We start from the raw sequence: 17999 nt of genomic DNA on the forward strand, positions 1-17999 counted from the left end.
ACACTAAACCAGTGGTTCTCAACCTTTTTGACACCAAGGCCCTCCATTGTCCAAGACAATATTTGAAGGCCCCCTCCCCTGGAAACTAAGAGTGTCAATAGATTAAAATAATCACAATTAATTTTGTGATTTTATAAGTTTCAGAAACTGATCTGTAGTATTTAAGTAAAGGAATATTCAGTGTTCAATGCAAGTTAAGCTCAATGTACAACATTTGTGGCATGCTGATTACTACAAAAAATAATTTCAATTTATCCCTGCTTTTCTATTAAAAAAGCAAAAGTTGAGGTTACAAGTGAATGGGGCCAATTTTTGGATGGTTTAAGGGCAGAACTCTGAAGTTTAGAATTTTATAAAAGCGTTTACATTAATGCTTCTGTTAAAAATGTACAGTATTATTTGAACTGTAAAGTTGTTAAAATCGTAGTTTTTACAGTCGTTTTAAGGTTTTAGTGTTTGTCATTATGGGGCAGTCACACTGCACTTCGTGCTCCATTCACTCCCATCCAAATTTCGTACGACACTGCATACCAAAGTTCAAGCTTGGCGAACTCTGAACCGTGAATTCATATGACAAGAGGACACGTGACTAATAGATGATCGAAACGTCACACCCTGACCTCTTGGCTCAATACAAAGAATACAAATTTTAAAGCTATGTGTTTTATTGTTGCAATATATTTTAATATTTTTAAATAAATATTATTTGTTATTTGTGATGTATTATTTACTTATACTAAATGCCTTCATGCATGACATCGTATCTGGGTTCGTTGAATTGTCCGAAACAAATTTGCGTGCTCAAAGCCTAGTGTCACCGCCTCTTATGCATCATGGCAACGAAGTTGTAAAATTGGATATAACTTCATAGAAAAGGTAAGTGGTTTTATAATACCAAAATCAAGTTGTTTACCCTTATTGTTTACGTCTTGTGGCTATACTTTTGAAACAGTGATTATTTTAACATTAATAGACTGGCCCCATTCACTTCCATTGTAAGTGCCTCACTTTGCTTTTTTAAAGAAAAGGCAGGACAAAAAATTATAATTTTTGTGGTAATCAACATGATGACACAAACACTGTCGATTGAGCTTAATTTGTATTGAACCCAGAATATTCCTTTAAGTTAGACTATTTTAAAATGGCTTACTTTCAATCATTTTTATTCATCTCACAGACCCCTTGAAACTTTTCTGAGGCCCCTTAGTTGGCCCTGGTCCACTAGTTAATAAACACTGTACTAAACAATGTGAGCATGATTTATGGATCTGTGCATGATGCAGCATATATTAGTATTACTGAAATAATATTAATATTAATATCAATATACATATTTACCATATTACACCCTTTCTGCAAACCCACACCCTCTTGCCTTATAACCATGATGGGAAATTAAGACATACCTCCAGCTAATTGCAGGAGGTTTACCTTATCTACCAGTCACTGGGCAAACTTGGATTGACCTTTGAGAAGACATGTTGTTTTAATAACACATTTCGATTAGTTCTCAAAGAACAGACAAAAATTAAAGCAGACATGTACGTATATTGCCGAAGGATATCTTCTCAGATCTTTAGTGGCATTATGTTGCTCCTGTACACAGTACTCTTCATACATTTCAGTGGTCATAAAGCAGGTTGCAAGAATTTTAACCTGTATGCAAGCTTAAAATAAACTCAGACCATCTCAGAAAGGGAAGGGAGTGATTTGCTTATAATGTACATTGTGAACACAAAGTTAATTTTCTTTTCAAGAGGACGCAAATCTGAAAAACCCTGATATTACAGCCCTCAGGATTTAGTGCTTTCATTGTTTTTTGAATTATATACACATATGTATAGTGAAAAATTGCTGGTAAAGCATCTGAGTGGCTGGTAAAATTCCTACCCTGCCAACAACCCACAATGCAAAAAGGAACCCCTTTCTTAAAGTGACAATATAATCTAACTTTGTCTTAACCCTATTTATAAAAATCCACTATCCAGTTCTATCCAGCTAGAACTGGATAGCAGGTACAGTAGGTGTAGCATACATGCACATCAGGAAAATGTAGGTAACAATTTCAAAAACAGAAATATGGAAATATGTACTTTTCGAAAATGACCTGAAACATGAACCATATTGCCCATCTGTTCATTAATATAGTGTTACTCTTTTTCTGCTCTTAGTCATGTTAAAGATTTTTTTGTGTGTTTTTTTTGTTGTTTTTTTTGCCATATAATAAATGAGGCGTTAATTTGTGATTTATGGTTTTGAAAAGTTTCACTGACACACTTGTTCTTCCTAACCAACACAGTTTACAGCTGGACGTCCTATCAGGGAAGGCAGCGCTGTGTTTATTTTGGCTCTGTTCTTCTAGTGAATCAAGGATGTCTTGCTCACTCTCTCATCTCTGCCATACTTTGTTAATCATTGCTTCCTTTTGAGATCAATCAAGTGATTCTCTTGTTGATACACACCCTGCCTCTGTTTTTCTTTCCTTTCTTTAAGCTTTTCATCATTGACCACAACCAGGTGGACTGGCGCATCGCCATGACCAGTAACCGGGTGCTTGGCATCTCCCTAGAGCTCATTGTGTGTGCTATCCATCCTGTGGCCACCTACCTGAGGCCCGATATGGGGAACAGGTTAGGGGGGAAATCAGAGGGAAATTCCTCTGCTCCCCTCTGCTTGTCCTCCAGCCACAAAGAAGTCATGCTAGATGTGGAGTTGCTGCTGTCGGCACTGATGTTCCTGAGGCTGTATCTGGTGCACAGAGCTGTCCTGTTACACAGCAAAGTGCTCCTCAGTGCCTCTTATAGAAGCATCGGCTCCCTCAACAATATAAATTTCACCTTCCGCTTCGTGCTCAAGGTGTTAATGAACCAGTATCCGGCCCGCACCCTACTGGTCTTCATCATGTTCTTCTGGCTCTCAGCAGCTTGGATGCTTCGACTGTGCGAAAGGTGCAAAACACAATAATGCACTTATTTTTTATACTGTAAATGCATATGCACACATAGGCTACGTTCACACTGTCCATGTTTGGGATTTACAACCATACTAACAGGTGTGACTTACAGTGCATCCGGAAAGTATTCACAGCGCTTCACTTTTTCCACATTTTGTTATGTTACGGCCTTATTCCAAAATGGATTAAATTCATTATTTTCCCCAAAATTCTACAAACAATACTCCATAATGTCAACGTGAAAGGAGTTTGTTTGAAATCTTTGCAAATTTATTTAAAAAAATAAATAAAATCACATGTACATAAGTATTCACAGCCTTTGCTCAATACTTTGTTGAAGCACCTTTGGCACCAATTACAGCCTCAAGTCTTTTTGAGTATGATGCTACAAGCTTGGCACACGTATTTTTAGGCAGTTTCTCCCATTCTTCTTTGCAGGACCTCTCAAGCTCCATCAGGTTGGATGGGGAACGTCGGTGCACAGCCATTTTCAGATCTCTCCAGAGATGTTCAATCGGGTTCAAGTCTGGGCTCTGGCTGGGCCACTCAAGGACATTCACAGAGTTGTCCCGTAGCCACTCCTTTGTTATCTTGGCTGTGTGCTTAGGGTCGTTGTCCTGTTAGAAGATGAACCTTCACCCCAGTCTGAGGTCCAGAGCACTCTGGAGCAGGTTTTCATCAAGGATGTCTCTGTATATTGCTGCATTCATCTTTCCCTCGATCCTGACTAGTCTCCCAGTTCCTGCCACTGAAAAACATCCCCACAGCATGATGCCGCCACCACCATGCTTCACTGTAGAGATGGTATTGGCCAGGTGATGAGTGGTGCCTGGTTTCCTACAGACATAACACTTGCCATTCAGGCCAAAGAGTTCAATCTTTGTTTCTCATGGTCTGAGAGTCCTTCAGGTGCCTTTTGGCAAACTCCAGGCGGGATGTCATGTGCCTTTTACTGAGGAGTGGCTTCCGTCTGGCCACTCTACCATACAGGCCTGATTGGTGGAGTGCTGCAGAGATGGTTGTTCTTCTGGAAGGTTCTCCTCTCTCCACAGAGAAACGCTGGAGCTCTGTCAGAGTGACCATCGGGTTCTTGGTCACCTCCCTGACTAAGGCCCTTCTCCCCCAATCGCTCACTTTGGCCAGGCAGCCAGCTCTAGGAAGAGTCCTGGTGGTTCCAAACTTCTTCCATTTACGGATGATGGAGGCCACTGTGCTCATTGGGACCTTCAATGCTGCAGAAATTTTTCTGTACCCTTCCCCAGATCTGTGCCTCGATACAATCCTGTCTCGGAGGTCTACAGACAATTCCTTGGACTTTATGGCTCGGTTTGTGCTCAGACATGCACTGTTAACTGTGGGACCTTATATAGACAGGTGTGTGCCTTTCCAAATCATGTCCAATCAACTGAATTTACCACAGGTGGATTCCAATCAAGTTGTAGAAACATCTCAAGGATGATCAGTGGAAACAGGATGCACCTGAGCTCAATTTTGAGTGTCATGGCAAAGGCTGTGAATCCTTATTTACATGTGATTTTTTTTTTTTTTTTTTTTTTTAATACATTTGCAAAGATTTCAAACAAACTTCTTTCACGTTGTCATTATGGGGTATTGTTTGTAGAATTTTGAGGAAAATAATGAATTTAATCCATTTTGGAATAAGGCTGTAACATAACAAAATGTGGAAAAAGTGAAGCGCTGTGAATACTTTCCGGATGCACTGTAAATTGCCTGGTAAATACAGCAGCAAACAGAATTGGATCAGATAATATCCGTATGAACAGGTAACCGAAGTCTATCGTTTTTTTTTTTTTTTTTACGATCTATGCATTTCAATTTCAAAATTCCATCAAATTGAATTGAGTAATCTTTCATAAAATAATAATTAAAAAAAACTAAATATTAATGTTTAATTCATTTAATTTTGTTAATCATTACACAATTCAATTTGATGGAATTTTGTTATGAAATTTAAATGCATAAACCTTAAAAATAGGATTTAAATTTTTGAGTGTAAAGGAGTTTTGTCCCTCACTCTATTTTGCCTTTTTTTTACAACCTGAGAGAGAATTTCCATCCCTAACATTGATGATTGATGGCAAAGAATAATAATCCATAAAGCACAAACGTAATGCAATACATAAAAAGATATGTGAATTTCTTATATTTCACCAACATGATGTCGACTACTGTGAGATTCATACAGCACATATCAACTGAAACCGAAAATGTGAATGTTTTAGAATGCGTTTGTCATTCTCTTTTCATAACCAAACTGTGCGTGAACAGAACCATATTTAGCACTCCGATGGACTGACATCTGTATTCTGCTATTGTGTGAATGTAGCCATAGAGAGAGACTCACAAACATGTAGCTGCACGTAGTATGTGCACATACACTCATGCAACAGTTCTTATTATGTTTTTTGCTTGACTCATTAGAAACAGTTAATCAAGTGCTATTCAGTCATTCAATCTCTGATGTTGATGGTCAATTTGACTTCTAGTCATAAATTTGTTATGAATAGATTTATTTCAGGAACAGACAAATTGCTCTTCATCACTTGCCAACTCATTACTGACTTTTAAATTTAGAACCATACATTCCAGTTTGCTTGGAACTATTTTTGTCAGGGCGTAGATAATCAATACTCTCATTGTGTCGTTTATTAACGCCATTATCTTCTGCATCAAATTTTTTAGGTTTTCATTTAAAGTCTTTGTAAGAGCTTCATCAGGTGATTTAATATTTTATAATTATCATGTGTTTTTGCAAAGTATTCATTATTCCTTCGTAGAGTTAACCAGCACCAGTTACTCTCTGTCTCCACCTATAGGCAGGAACAGGTGGAGACAGGCGGTATGGACACAGCATTGTGGCTCATCGCCATCACCTTCCTTACAGTGGGCTATGGAGATGTGTCCCCTTGTACTAGCTGTGGCAAGGTGGTATGTCTCTTCACAGGCGTCATGGTAAATATAACATTAACTACACGTTTTTTGTGTGTGCAGCTATATAGGTCTATTGGTGCTGATTTTACAAAAGGGTGATTTGAACTATTAAAAAAGTTGTATTAATCATTTATTTATTAACATAAAAACTTTTAATAGTAAAATAGGTCTCTTTTCTTGGAATAGTGCTATTTTTTTAGTATGGAAAGTGTGGCATTTGTTATTTTTCAGACTAAAACATTACAATGTTTCTTTGAGCCCCATAACTTTGATTTTGTAAAGCAATAAAATAGTTAGCATTTTGTTATGACCTTGAGACAAGCTACTTGTGTATTAATTTACCTGTCCAGCTTCTCTAACTGGACATAGTAGTGAAAATGTAATAAAATAAGAGCATGGGTTCCTGGTGTCTATATGAGAGCTTCTGCTTCTTCATTTGTTTTTGAACATTTTGTTGCTAAAGGGTGATAAAAACCTTATTCACACTAGCGCCATCTTTGATTTTGAATGGAAATGACAATGAGGCTGTGAGGGATAGACTTACAGTCTCTTCAATAGCACGAATGGTGTAAAGCTGTATAACGCTCCTAGATCCCATCTGATTTTCCACAACTCATGTTGTCTGGAGTTTTTTGTATACGGAATGTTCTTGGACAGATATTTTATCAATGTTTTGTCCACGGAACGATCCAAAAACACTTTAAATTGCAGTACTACCCACTGAAGAGACAGTAAGTCTATCCCTCACAGCCTTGTGTCATTCACATTAAAAATCAAAGATGGTGCTAGCGTGAATAAGGTCTATGATATGGAACTATGGTCTGTGACATCTTACAGAGATTGGGGTAAACTGTGTTTACTTATTTTATTTATTTATATTGAGGAACTACTGTTGTCCCCACTCATACAGGCAACGTGTAATTGTCCAATCACACAGTTCATCAACATGTTCTCTATAGGTGGTTTTGAGAGGTGATTTCAGGAAGGAAGGAATTGTATTTTAACAAATATCTAACAGGTGCCACATACCTGAGAGAAAATTAGTTTTTCACCCTTTAAATATTGATTGATATTTATATTCAAATCTGAAATATTATTTAAATGTTTACGTAAAGCTTTAAATGTGAACCCTACGAATATTGATATTTTGAAACTCAGGGTTTGTGTGTGTATGTGTCTGGGTGTATCTGAGTGCAGAGTTCAGTAAGTAAAGTAGGGAGGGAAGGATTAAGCAATGTGATACACAGATTGTTTTGTCTGTAAACCAAGTACTTTGGTTACATCCGAACAAGATAATTTCGGTATGATTGAAAATATAGTGGATACAAATTTGTTTCATATCAAAACAGGAAGCTTGATCCAGAAACGTAAAAATATTAGTATTTCATGTGAATGTCACATTGTAGTTTTTAATTACGTGGGTGGTACCTGCTTGTGTTTTGACAGAAGGCTGGCTGAGGTATTTTTTTAAAAATTATTATTATTTTATTATTATTATAACACTGGGTTCTAGATGAAGGGTGAGATACATTTCAGAAGCGTAAACCTTTTATTTAAAAATAATTCAAGGTTATTTTAAGGAACTGTAAATGCAGTAAATAAATTAGAAACTGAAAATCTAATTGAATCTGCAAAAGTGAAAGCATGTTTGTAGTGACATGATATGTGTGTCAATGAACATCTGTGTAGCTTGTTTTCTGTATGTTTGTGAGGGTTGGGTTTTCAGTCTCATTGTGACTCAGACAGCTGCTTGTGCTCTGCACTGTCCACCCATCTCTTCTCTCCATCCCTCTTTTCCGATCAGAGCAGATAAGCCGGCAGGATAGGAGCATGGGGCTCACACGACAGGATCATGGGGCTCAAGCCAAACCCAGACACCTCCCTGACACAGTGGAAAATAATCCTTCACTCCTCTGTCTCTCCCTCGCTCTGTGTTTTTATAAGCTTTCTCCTTTTTTTAGGGAAAACTTTCCACCATTGCCATTTTTAGGCAGTTTATAGCATTTGGCACCACTAGATCAGGACGGCGTGCCAACCTGTGCCTAAGACTTGGAAAACCAGAAAAAAGTTCCTTAATCCAGTTGGAACAGTATACTGCATGTTCATAAGTGAGGGATAGCCTTCTAACCTGTACATCATTCAACGATAGTATTCAACATCCCTGGTGTCCACCTAACAACCCTCTCCACTGGTGAAAAATGACCCAAATCATATGCTTTCCAATATCAGGATCAGCTTCCATTATGCTCTGCTGTTATCCATCAAGTGAACGAATGAAAGTGTGTCTATATGTTTGTCTTGCATGTCTACAATAATAAAAAAAAAAAAGTTAAACTAAAAATATGGTAACATAAATTAACTGGTTTAATTCAAGTGAAAAATATGATTTAACATCAACCTGACTACATTATGTTACACCAACAAATCTAATTCTAAGGGTTAGATCAGGTATAAATGGCTCCTTTAGGTACGTAACAATTACAGTTTACCACTTTTTACCATGTGCCACCTATTCTTTTGCATCTGTTCCAGGAATCAACTTCTCCTAATGGGGTGGGGAATGTTCAAAAGATAGTATCTAGATATATTAGATTATAACACAGGAATTCACACTGTCTGCCAGCAGGATAAAAGAGCATTAATGGAGAAACCCTGCTTAAAAAAAAGTTTTTGTCCATTGAATTTACTGATTCTGGCTCACTAAGATGATTGACTAAGGTGAGTTCTGTAATTACAATTCACCAGCTTCCCCTACTGCTGTGAATAATTTAGGAAAACTTTGGGAAAAATAACATGCTTTACGTTGGTGTTTTCAGCACTTTTAGACTTCTCTACCATCGAGAAGTGATGTCATAGAAGCCACTCTAAAGTGAACTGAATAAAGCACTGCTTGCTTACTGTTCTTTCATCCACAACAATGCTAAATGCTAAATTTCTCTGTCTCCTTTCTTAATCTCTCAATCTTTTTTCCTTAAATGCAACAAATAAAGGAGCTCAGGTAAATGAACTGTTGCCATTACACTGATTACGCTAAAATGTGCCTCATTGATATGTAAGTGATAAGCACTTTTGCTTTGGATTTTTGTTACACGTTTTTGTAAACATTTGAAAAAAATCTGTTATCTTGGGCTACTTCTTATTAATTAATTAATTAATTCATTCATTCATTCATTCATTAATGTATTTATTGGAGAGATGTCTACATTTTAAACATGAAACAAATGAATGTGGGTAAGTGGTCTCAAAGTGTACTTGTTTTAAAAAGAATTAGTGTATCTTTCTCAGCACGGAATTCTGTGTACTGTCTGAATATTGTTAACTCTGAATAGTTTATGCCTGAGTAGATGTTTGGGATAATGTGACAGATGGTAACCATGCTTATGTCTGTATGTTTGTTGTCAGGGTGTGGCATGCACTGCTATGTTGGTAGCTGTCATGACTAAGAAGCTGGCTCTCAACAAAGGGGAGAAACATGTGCACTTCTTCATGATGGACATCCAGATATCCAAGAGAGTGAGCACACAGACCAAAATATAAAACCTATTTTTTTTTTTTTTTTTTTTTTTTTTTTTGAGTATTGGATATGCAATTGCCCAAAAAGTTTTTGGACACTTAAGTCACACTTAGAAAAGTATGCATATAATTTAATTGTTAACTAAACATAAAATCAAGTGACATCTGAAAATTATGCTTAAAGTAATAATTCACCCAAAAATGAAAAATCTCTAATCTTTTACTCACCCGCATGCCATCCCAGATGTGTATGACTTTCTTTTTAGAAGAATATTTCAGCTCTGTAGTTCCTCACAATGGAAGTGAATGGGTACCAACATTATTTTTTTTGGTACCCATTTTTTGGCTGCTTTTATGTGCTCCAAAAGCACAAAAAAGCAGCATAAAAGTATTCAATATTACTCCAGTAGCTAAATCTATATCTTTTGAAGCAATATGATGAGCGTTGGTGAGAAACAGATCAATAGTTAAGTCTTTTTATACTATTATTCTCCACTTTCACATTCTTCTTTTGTTTATAGCAATTTGCATTCTTTGTGCATATCAACACGGGCAGGGAGAATTTATGGTGAAAAAGGACTTAAATATTGATCTGTTTCTCACCCACACCTATCATATCACTTCTTAAGATATCGATTTAACCACCGGAGTCTTATGGATTACTTTTATGCTGCCTTTATGTGTGGTTTGAAGCTTTAAAATTTAGGTACCCATTCACTTGCTTTGTGAGGATCCACAGAGCTGAAATATTCTTCTAAAAATATTTGTTTGTGTTCAGCAGAAGAAAGAAAGTCACATCTGGGATGGCATAAGGGTGAGTAAATGATGAGAGAATTTTTATTTCTTTAACTGTCCCTTTAAGTTTTTCTCAGAGCTAACTTCACTTTTCAAGCCATTTTTGCGATGACTTTTCACCAGCTGGTTCCAAGGGGATTTTTTGTAGATGTATAAAGTCAGTTCCCCTTAAGTGCAAACAAGTGTCTAAGCAGAGTAACCACAGGTGTAGCAAATCACAGGGGCAGTTCTAGGGTCAGTGGACATCCGGGGCTTAGCCCAGAAACATCCATGTATACATCATTATACACGGGATACACTTTAAAATATGTTTAAATGTCAGTCCATTCCTCTTTCACATTATGTTGACAGTGAATACCAACTTCTTTCCAACCACTGAATTATTAGATGCTATTTTTGTAAGAATAAATAAATTCATAAATAAATAAAGATTATCTATAAGTAAAGCTTACCCATTTGTTAAGCACATATTACATTTTAGATTATCTATTCTTATTATACACAAACACATACACACACATAACATTGCGCATCCAGATCAGATCAAGTGAAATCTTGTTATAGGCTATGCAAAACACACGCCAATATCACGGAAACAGAAACGGAGTGTTCATATAATCGCTTTGTGTGTGTGTGTGTTTTCTTGGGAAGACTGCGGCTGCACAAGGGCCAGTCAGAAACTCCACTAGCTTTTCTCCCTCACAAATAGTGGCACAAAAATTTAAATAATACAATGATGAAAAAATGTGTATAAATGGCACAAAAATTTAAATAATACAATGATGAAATCTATAGTTGTCGCTTTACAGCGGGGGTTATTTTCAGGAGTGAATGAACGTTAAAGGAGACACTGTTTGATGCACAGCGAGCACAATAGTTGCTCTAAAGGATTTTAATGTACTGCATGCATGAAAACTCTGTGATCAGTACAAGGTTATAAAAACATTCTGGGCTTTTCCTGAAACATCCGGTGCATAAGCCCGGTAAGTCCACCCTTAGTGCCGCCCCTGCTCATCACATTAACTATGGACATGTTCCACTAATGGAATACTTATTCTATACTAAATAATTTTGTCTTAATCTCTATTATTTATTTATTTTTTATAATTTGGATCCTAACAAAGTTCTTTTTTAAATGTTTTGATTGAAAAGTGTATTTCTTTAAAATACATGCCACTTATATTGATATTTTGTTTTATAACTTTTATGCATTCAAACACTTCCTAGGCCCAGTGTAAAATGAAGACCTCTCTCTCTTTCAGCTCTTTATTGTGTGTACGTTCATAAGTTACATCTGTGTGTTATTTCCTTATTGCCGATTTGGTAGTAATAAAAAGATGAGTTAATGATAATCAGACTCAGTTTAGTCATTTGGCAATGCTTAACTATACTTCATAATAAAATCTATCCGTTTCACATGTGAAGTAGTGACCCAGAGGATGAAAAGACATGGGTGGAAGCAGCATTATTTTCCACACTGCACGCGTGTTATGATTTCAGAGGCTTTTTATAATATTATTTTTTCCTTAAAAAAGGAATTCCAAACAGTGGCACAGTGTGGGAAAATGCTTAGGTTGGCCAAGCAGAGACAGCAGCTAAGCTCTTAATAGCCAACAAAAGGCGTCAAAGGGAGGAAACAATCAGGTCCCTGTCAGGAAAAGAACGTGTGTCAGTCCATGAGAAGTTGGTAGAGCAGACAGGAAATAAGATGCTCTGATGTGTATGAGTCCTGTGAGTGTTAGCGTGTGCATTACAAAACAGTGGAGTAGAGAATGTTTTGAGAAGGTGGCGGGTCTAGATGCTGAGACCAGCGGGGAGGTGCTTTGAACTGTGTTAGACTCTGTGGCAGCGGGGGCGTGGTCAAGCATCTCTCCGGAGAGAGAGAAAGCGGTAAGGGCGCTTACACCTGAGCTAAATTATGTCTAACACCTGTCTCTAATTTCAGTAAGCATAGGGAGTGCGGATAAATAGAGCCACACCGCAAGTAGAAAGGAGAGAGAGTCTGGGCACCACAGAGCCGAACAGGAAGCAAGAGTTTTGTGATGACGAGAGTTTTATTTTAATGAAGTGGTGTGTCTGATTTAAGTTCAGTATTGCAAAGAGAAAAATAAATCCTTACCTGAACCAGGAAAGCTGCTTCTCGCCTCCTCTTTACACTGGTGCCGATACCCGGGAATTGAAGTTTGGGTTGAAAATGGATGGAAGTCGTCCCATAGAGTCCTCCCAGTTGGCGGAGATCCTCCAAGCCCTCGCCAGCCTACATCAGAGCCACCAACAGACACTGCTTGAGCTCCGACAAGACCAAGATCGCCGGTTTGTCGAGCTCCTGCACGCTCAAGCCGAGGACCGGCACACGATCCGGAGCCTCCTCAGCCAGGAGGCGTCCTCAGCAGCGACCCCGGACGCTCCCACGCCGTTACCCCCGCCAGCTTTACAGAAAATGGGGTGGCGGACGACCCCGAGGCCTTCCTGGATTTGTTTGAGCGGACCGCCGAGATCTGGGGTTGGCCGCTCGGCCAATGGGCGGCCCGACTGATCCCACTATTGTCCGGGGAAGCCCAGCTCGCGGCTCAACAACTACCAGCGATGAGCCTCCTGGCCTATGGAGATTTAAAGAGAGCCATCTTGCAACGGGTTGGTCGCACTCCGGAGGAAAGTCGTCAACTCTTCCAGAGCTTGAAGTTGGAGAGCTCCGACCGCCCGTTTGCCTTCGCCCAGCGGCTCCGTGACGCCTGCCGAAGATGGCTGCTAGCGGGGGACCACGACGTCGATGGAGTTATCGACCAGGTGGTACTGGAGCAATTCACACATCGACTGCCAAAAGGGACGGCGGAGTGGGTCCAGTGCCACCGGCCCGCGTCGTTGGAGGAAGCTGTCCGGCTTGCGGAGGACCACATGGCGACGATCCCCAGGGCGGAAGAGCCCTCCTACGTTTTTTCTCCTCCCTCTGTTTCTTCCCCCTCCCCTCTCTCCTCTCATTCTGCTCTCTCTCCAGGTCCCGTTCCTGCCCCATGCAGACGAGGAGGACTTCAGCCCCTGAGATCAGTTCCCGGGTGTGGGAGGCGACACCTACCCCTATCCCAATGCCCCGCCGCCCTCCCCCTCGGGGATGCAAGTGCAGGCGTAGCGCCTGGGCCGGCCTGCTGGAGGTGCGGAGACCCGAGCCACTTCTGAGATCAGTGCCCTCTGATGGAGCTGGGGACGGTGGTGCGGGTCTCTGACCTCCCACAGGCTGCCCCCGACCGGGCCGGAGTGTACCGGATACCGGTAAGTGTCAAGGGGGATACTCACCAGGCGTTGGTGGACACAGGGTGTAATCAAACCACTATCCACCAACGCCTGGTTCAACCCGAGGCATTGGTCACAACTAAAACGGTGAAGGTGAAATGTGTACACAGGGATATTCACTAGTATCCGGTGGTGACCCTGACGATTAAATTTCGGGGGAAAAAGCATAGAGTGGAGGCCGTGGTTAGTTCCCGCCTCACCCATCCGCTGATTTTGGGAACTGATTGGCCTGATTTTAGAGTTTTATTAAAGGGAATTTGCGCGGATGGGTCCTGTACGAAAATAGGGAGATGTGTGATGTGCGATGCTCTGGCAGGGGAGGCGGAGCCGGGGCCATCCTCGACAGCTCCACGTCATAAAGACGAGAGAGAGGGAGAGGCTGCAGCCCCTCCCCTTCTCAGGGAATTCCCTGACGGGGATTTCCCTTTGGAGCAGTCGCAAGACGAAACCCTCAAACACGCCTTTGACCAAGTGAGAGTCATCAATGGTCAACGACTCCAGCTGGATATCGCCCTCTCATACCCTTATTTTGCAATTATAAATGAGCGGTTGTATAGAGTGACACAGGACACTCGGACCAAAGAGGATACAACCCAACTCTTGATTGCAAGGAGCCGTCGGGAAATGGTATTCCAGGCGGCTCATTATAATCCCATGGCGGGTCACCTAGGAGAAAGGAAAACACTGAACCGTCTAATAGCCCATTTCTATTGGCCGGGCATTGGCGGCGATGTCCGCAGGTGGTGTGCGGCATGCCGCGAATGCCAACTGGTTAACCCACCGGCCACCCCAAAAGCACCATTGCGCCCTCTCCCTTTGATCGAGGTCCCCTTTGAGAGAATTGGAATGGACCTCGTCGGGCCATTAGAATGGTCAGCACGCGGACATCGCTTTGTATTGGTCCTAGTGGACTATGCAACGCGATATCCGGAAGCCGTGCCTCTTCGCAACATCTCAGCACGCAGTGTTGCGGAGGCACTCTTCAAAATAATCTCCTGGGTGGGGATTCTGAAAGAAATCCTCACCGATCAGGGCACAACATTTATGTCACAGACACTACGCGAACTGTACGAGTTGTTAAATATTAAATCGATTCACACCAGTGTATACCATCCTCAAACGGATGGCCTGGTGGAACAATTTAATAAAACCCTCAAAAACATGATTCGTAAGTTCGTTTTACGACGATGCTAAAAATTGGGATAAATGGCTCGACCCCCTGTTATTTGCAGTACGAGAGGTCCCGCAAGCCTCCACTGGCTTCTCTCCATTCGAGCTGCTGTATGGGCGACGCCCACGCGGCGTGCTTGATGTATTGCGAGAAGCCTGGGAGGAGGGACCTTCAAACAGTAAGAATGAAATTCAGTACGTTCTTTATCTTAGAGCAAAACTCCACACTTTGGGACAGCTAACACAGTAGAATTTGCTCCAAGCTCAAGAACAACAGCGCCGACTGTATGACAGGGGAACTCAGCTAAGGGAATTTGCACCAGGAGATAAAGTGCTTGTATTGCTTCCCACATCGAGCTCTAAATTACTCACCAAGTGGCAAGGACCCTTTGAGGTCACACGACGAGTGAGAGATCTCGATTATGAGGTTAAACGAACCGATAGAGGGGACGCACGTCAAATATACCACCTCAATCTCCTGAAATTGTGGAGGGAGGCAGTTCCCGTGACATTGGCTACGGTAGTTCCCGAGAATGCGGAGCTCGGACCGGAGGTGAGTTCAAAACATAAACAGTTCACCCCAGTCATTTGCGGAGACCACCTCTCACCGAGCCAACTCGTGGAGGTTGCTAGGTTGCAACAGGAGTTTGCAGATGTGTTCTCCCCTCTACCGGGACATACAAACCTCATCCATCACCACATCGAGACCGAGCCGGGGGTCATGGTACGTAGCTGCCCCTATTGATTACCCGAACACAAGAAGAAAATTAGATGCAATGCTTGATATGGGGGTAATAGAAGAATCCCACAGTGATTGGTCCAGCCCAGTTGTTCTAGTGCCTAAGAGCGACGGGTCTGTATGGTTCTGTGTGGATATATAAATTTGATGCATATCCAATACCTCGCGTTGATGAGTTGCTCGATCGGTTGGGCACTGCTCGTTTTTATTCAACATTGGATTTGACGAAGGGTTATTGGCAGATCCCCTTGACACCAATTTCCCGTGAGAAAACCGCCTTCTCCACACCGTTCGGATTACACCAATTTGTGACACTTCCGTTCGGTTTGTTTGGAGCCCCGGCTACGTTTCAGCGTCTCATGGACCGAATCCTCAGACCGCATTCAGCTTACGCCGCTGCCTATTTAGATGACATCATCATTTATAGCAATGATTGGCAGCGGCATATGCAACATCTGAGGGCGGTTCTGAGATCGCTGCACCGAGCGGGACACACAGCAAACCCGAAGAAGTGCGCGATTGGACGTGTGGAGGTACGGTATCTGGGGTTCCACTTGGGCCACGGGCAGGTGCGTCCCCAAATTGACAAGACAGCGGCGATTGCGACCTGCCCGAGACCCAAGACCAAAAAGGGGGTGAGACAGTTCCTGGGGCTGGCTGGCTATTATAGAAGGTTCGTACCTAATTATTCGGACGTCACCAGCCCGCTGACTGATATCACTAAAAAGGGAGCTCCAGATCCGGTCCAGTGGACGGAGCAGTGTCAGCGGACGTTCACGCAAGTTAAAGCTGCACTTTGGGGGGGGCCGCTTTTACATTCACCTGACTTCTCTCTCCCTTTTGTTTTACAGACAGATGCTTCAGACAGAGGGCTGGGGGCCGTACTCTCACAGGTGGTGGGGGGGGGAGGAGCACCCGGTGCTGTACATTAGCCGTAAGCACTCGTTAAAGGAAACTAAGTACAGGACCGTGGAAAAGGAGTGTCGCGGTCAAGTGGGCGGTCCTCACTCTCCGATACTACCTGCTGGGGCGGGCCTTCACCCTCTGCTCGGATCACGCCCCACTCCAGTGGCTCCACCGCATGAAAGATACTAATGCCCGGATCACCCGTTGGTACCTGGCTCTTCAGCCGTTTAAGTTCAAGGTGGTCCACAGACCGGGGGCGCAGATGGCTGTCGCCGACTTCCTTTCCAGGAATGGGGGGGAGTGGTAGGCAGGCCGGATGCCGCCCCGGCCTGAGTCGGGCGGTGGGGATATGTGGCAGCGGGGGCGTGGTCAAGCATCTCTCCGGAGAAAGAGAAAGCGGTAAGGGCGCTTACACCTGAGCTAAATTATGTCTAACACCTGTCTCTAATTTCAGTAAGCACAGGGAGTGCAGATAAATAGAGCCACACCGCAAGTAGAAAGGAGAGAGAGTCTGGGCACCACAGAGCCGAAGAGGAAGCAAGAGTTTTGTGATGATGAGAGTTTTATTTTAATGAAGCGGTGTGTCTGATTTAAGTTCAATATTGCAAAGAGAAAAATAAATCCTTACCTGAACCAGGAAAGCTGCTTCTCGCCTCCTCTTTACAGACTCCTCTAGCAGGATCCATCTGTTTGCTTATCAGAGGGAAGGAGGAGAGGCACCAAAATAAATGTAAAGATGTAAAAGTTTCCACGAATGGAAATGGAGTGAGAGGGAATCAGGCTGCTTTGAGTAGGCAAGTTTCTGTTGACAGGTGTTTCTTAAACATTACATAACAGTTAGTTCCGATTCTCTAAGCTGATTGGACAAGCGATGTTCCAGCAGTGCTTGTATTTTGTATAACAGCACTGGAACACTTAACTGTTTGTATTGTTCTGCTTGTCTTTGTACATGGCGTTTAAGGCAGGCTGTCAGTCTTTGCGTTGCTCAGCAACACACAACGGTGCATTTTGCTTTGGTTTGATTTTGGTCACTTTTATTTTGTGGGGAAAAAATGCATTGAAAATAAATGGTGACTGAGGCTAACATTCTGCCTAATATCTCCTTAGTGTTCCACGGAAGAAAGTCATGTGTGTTTTGAATAACATGAGGATGTGTAAATGATGAAAGAATTTTGAGTTTTGAGTGAACTATCCCTTTAAGTATCACTGTGGTTACATTTGATTGTTTTCAACACTGAAAATACTGAAAACAAGTTCATAACATAATTATGTAGATCTGGATCCCTGTGCTTTCAGATTGGCAAAAGCCATATCCTGTCACAGGGTGCATCGTTGCGTTTGTACTTGTGTGTGTGTGTATGTGTGGGTGGGTTTAAGTGGTTTACGAGGACTTTTTTTTAGGTTACAAACTGGTAATTACAAGGGTATTATGCTATAAATGTGGTTTATGAGGACATTTCTAGTGTCCATATAATTCAGATCACTTAAAAAACATACTAAACAATGTTTTATTGAAAATGTAAAAATGCAGAAAGTTTTTTGTGAGGGTTAGGTTTAGGGTTAAGGTTAGGGGATAGAATCTATAGTTCGTACAGTATAAAAATCTTATGTCTATGGAGAGTCCTCATAATGATAGCTGCACCAACATGTATGTGTGTGTGTGTGTGTGTGAGTGTGTGTGTG

At 41.6% G+C, this 17999-nt stretch overlaps 1 protein-coding gene across 3 annotated transcripts in view; it reads left to right on the plus strand.

Annotated features, from left to right (window-relative positions):
- The window catches only part of LOC127452432 (intermediate conductance calcium-activated potassium channel protein 4-like), a 34533-nt gene that overhangs the window by 10954 nt on the left and 5580 nt on the right, over positions 1 to 17999 (plus strand). For 2 of the 3 annotated variants that reach the window (XM_051717865.1, XM_051717863.1), the window contains 3 exons: positions 2494 to 2948; positions 5752 to 5926; positions 9308 to 9418. In XM_051717865.1, coding sequence (XP_051573825.1) covers positions 2494 to 2948; positions 5752 to 5926; positions 9308 to 9418 — 741 coding nt within the window. The remainder of the gene's footprint in view (positions 1 to 2493; positions 2949 to 5751; positions 5927 to 9307; positions 9419 to 17999) is intronic. The other variant, XM_051717864.1, reaches the window with a different exon arrangement.

This window comes from Myxocyprinus asiaticus, chromosome 15 (genome assembly GCF_019703515.2).
Source record: "Myxocyprinus asiaticus isolate MX2 ecotype Aquarium Trade chromosome 15, UBuf_Myxa_2, whole genome shotgun sequence".
Classification (NCBI taxonomy): Eukaryota; Metazoa; Chordata; class Actinopteri; order Cypriniformes; family Catostomidae; genus Myxocyprinus; species Myxocyprinus asiaticus.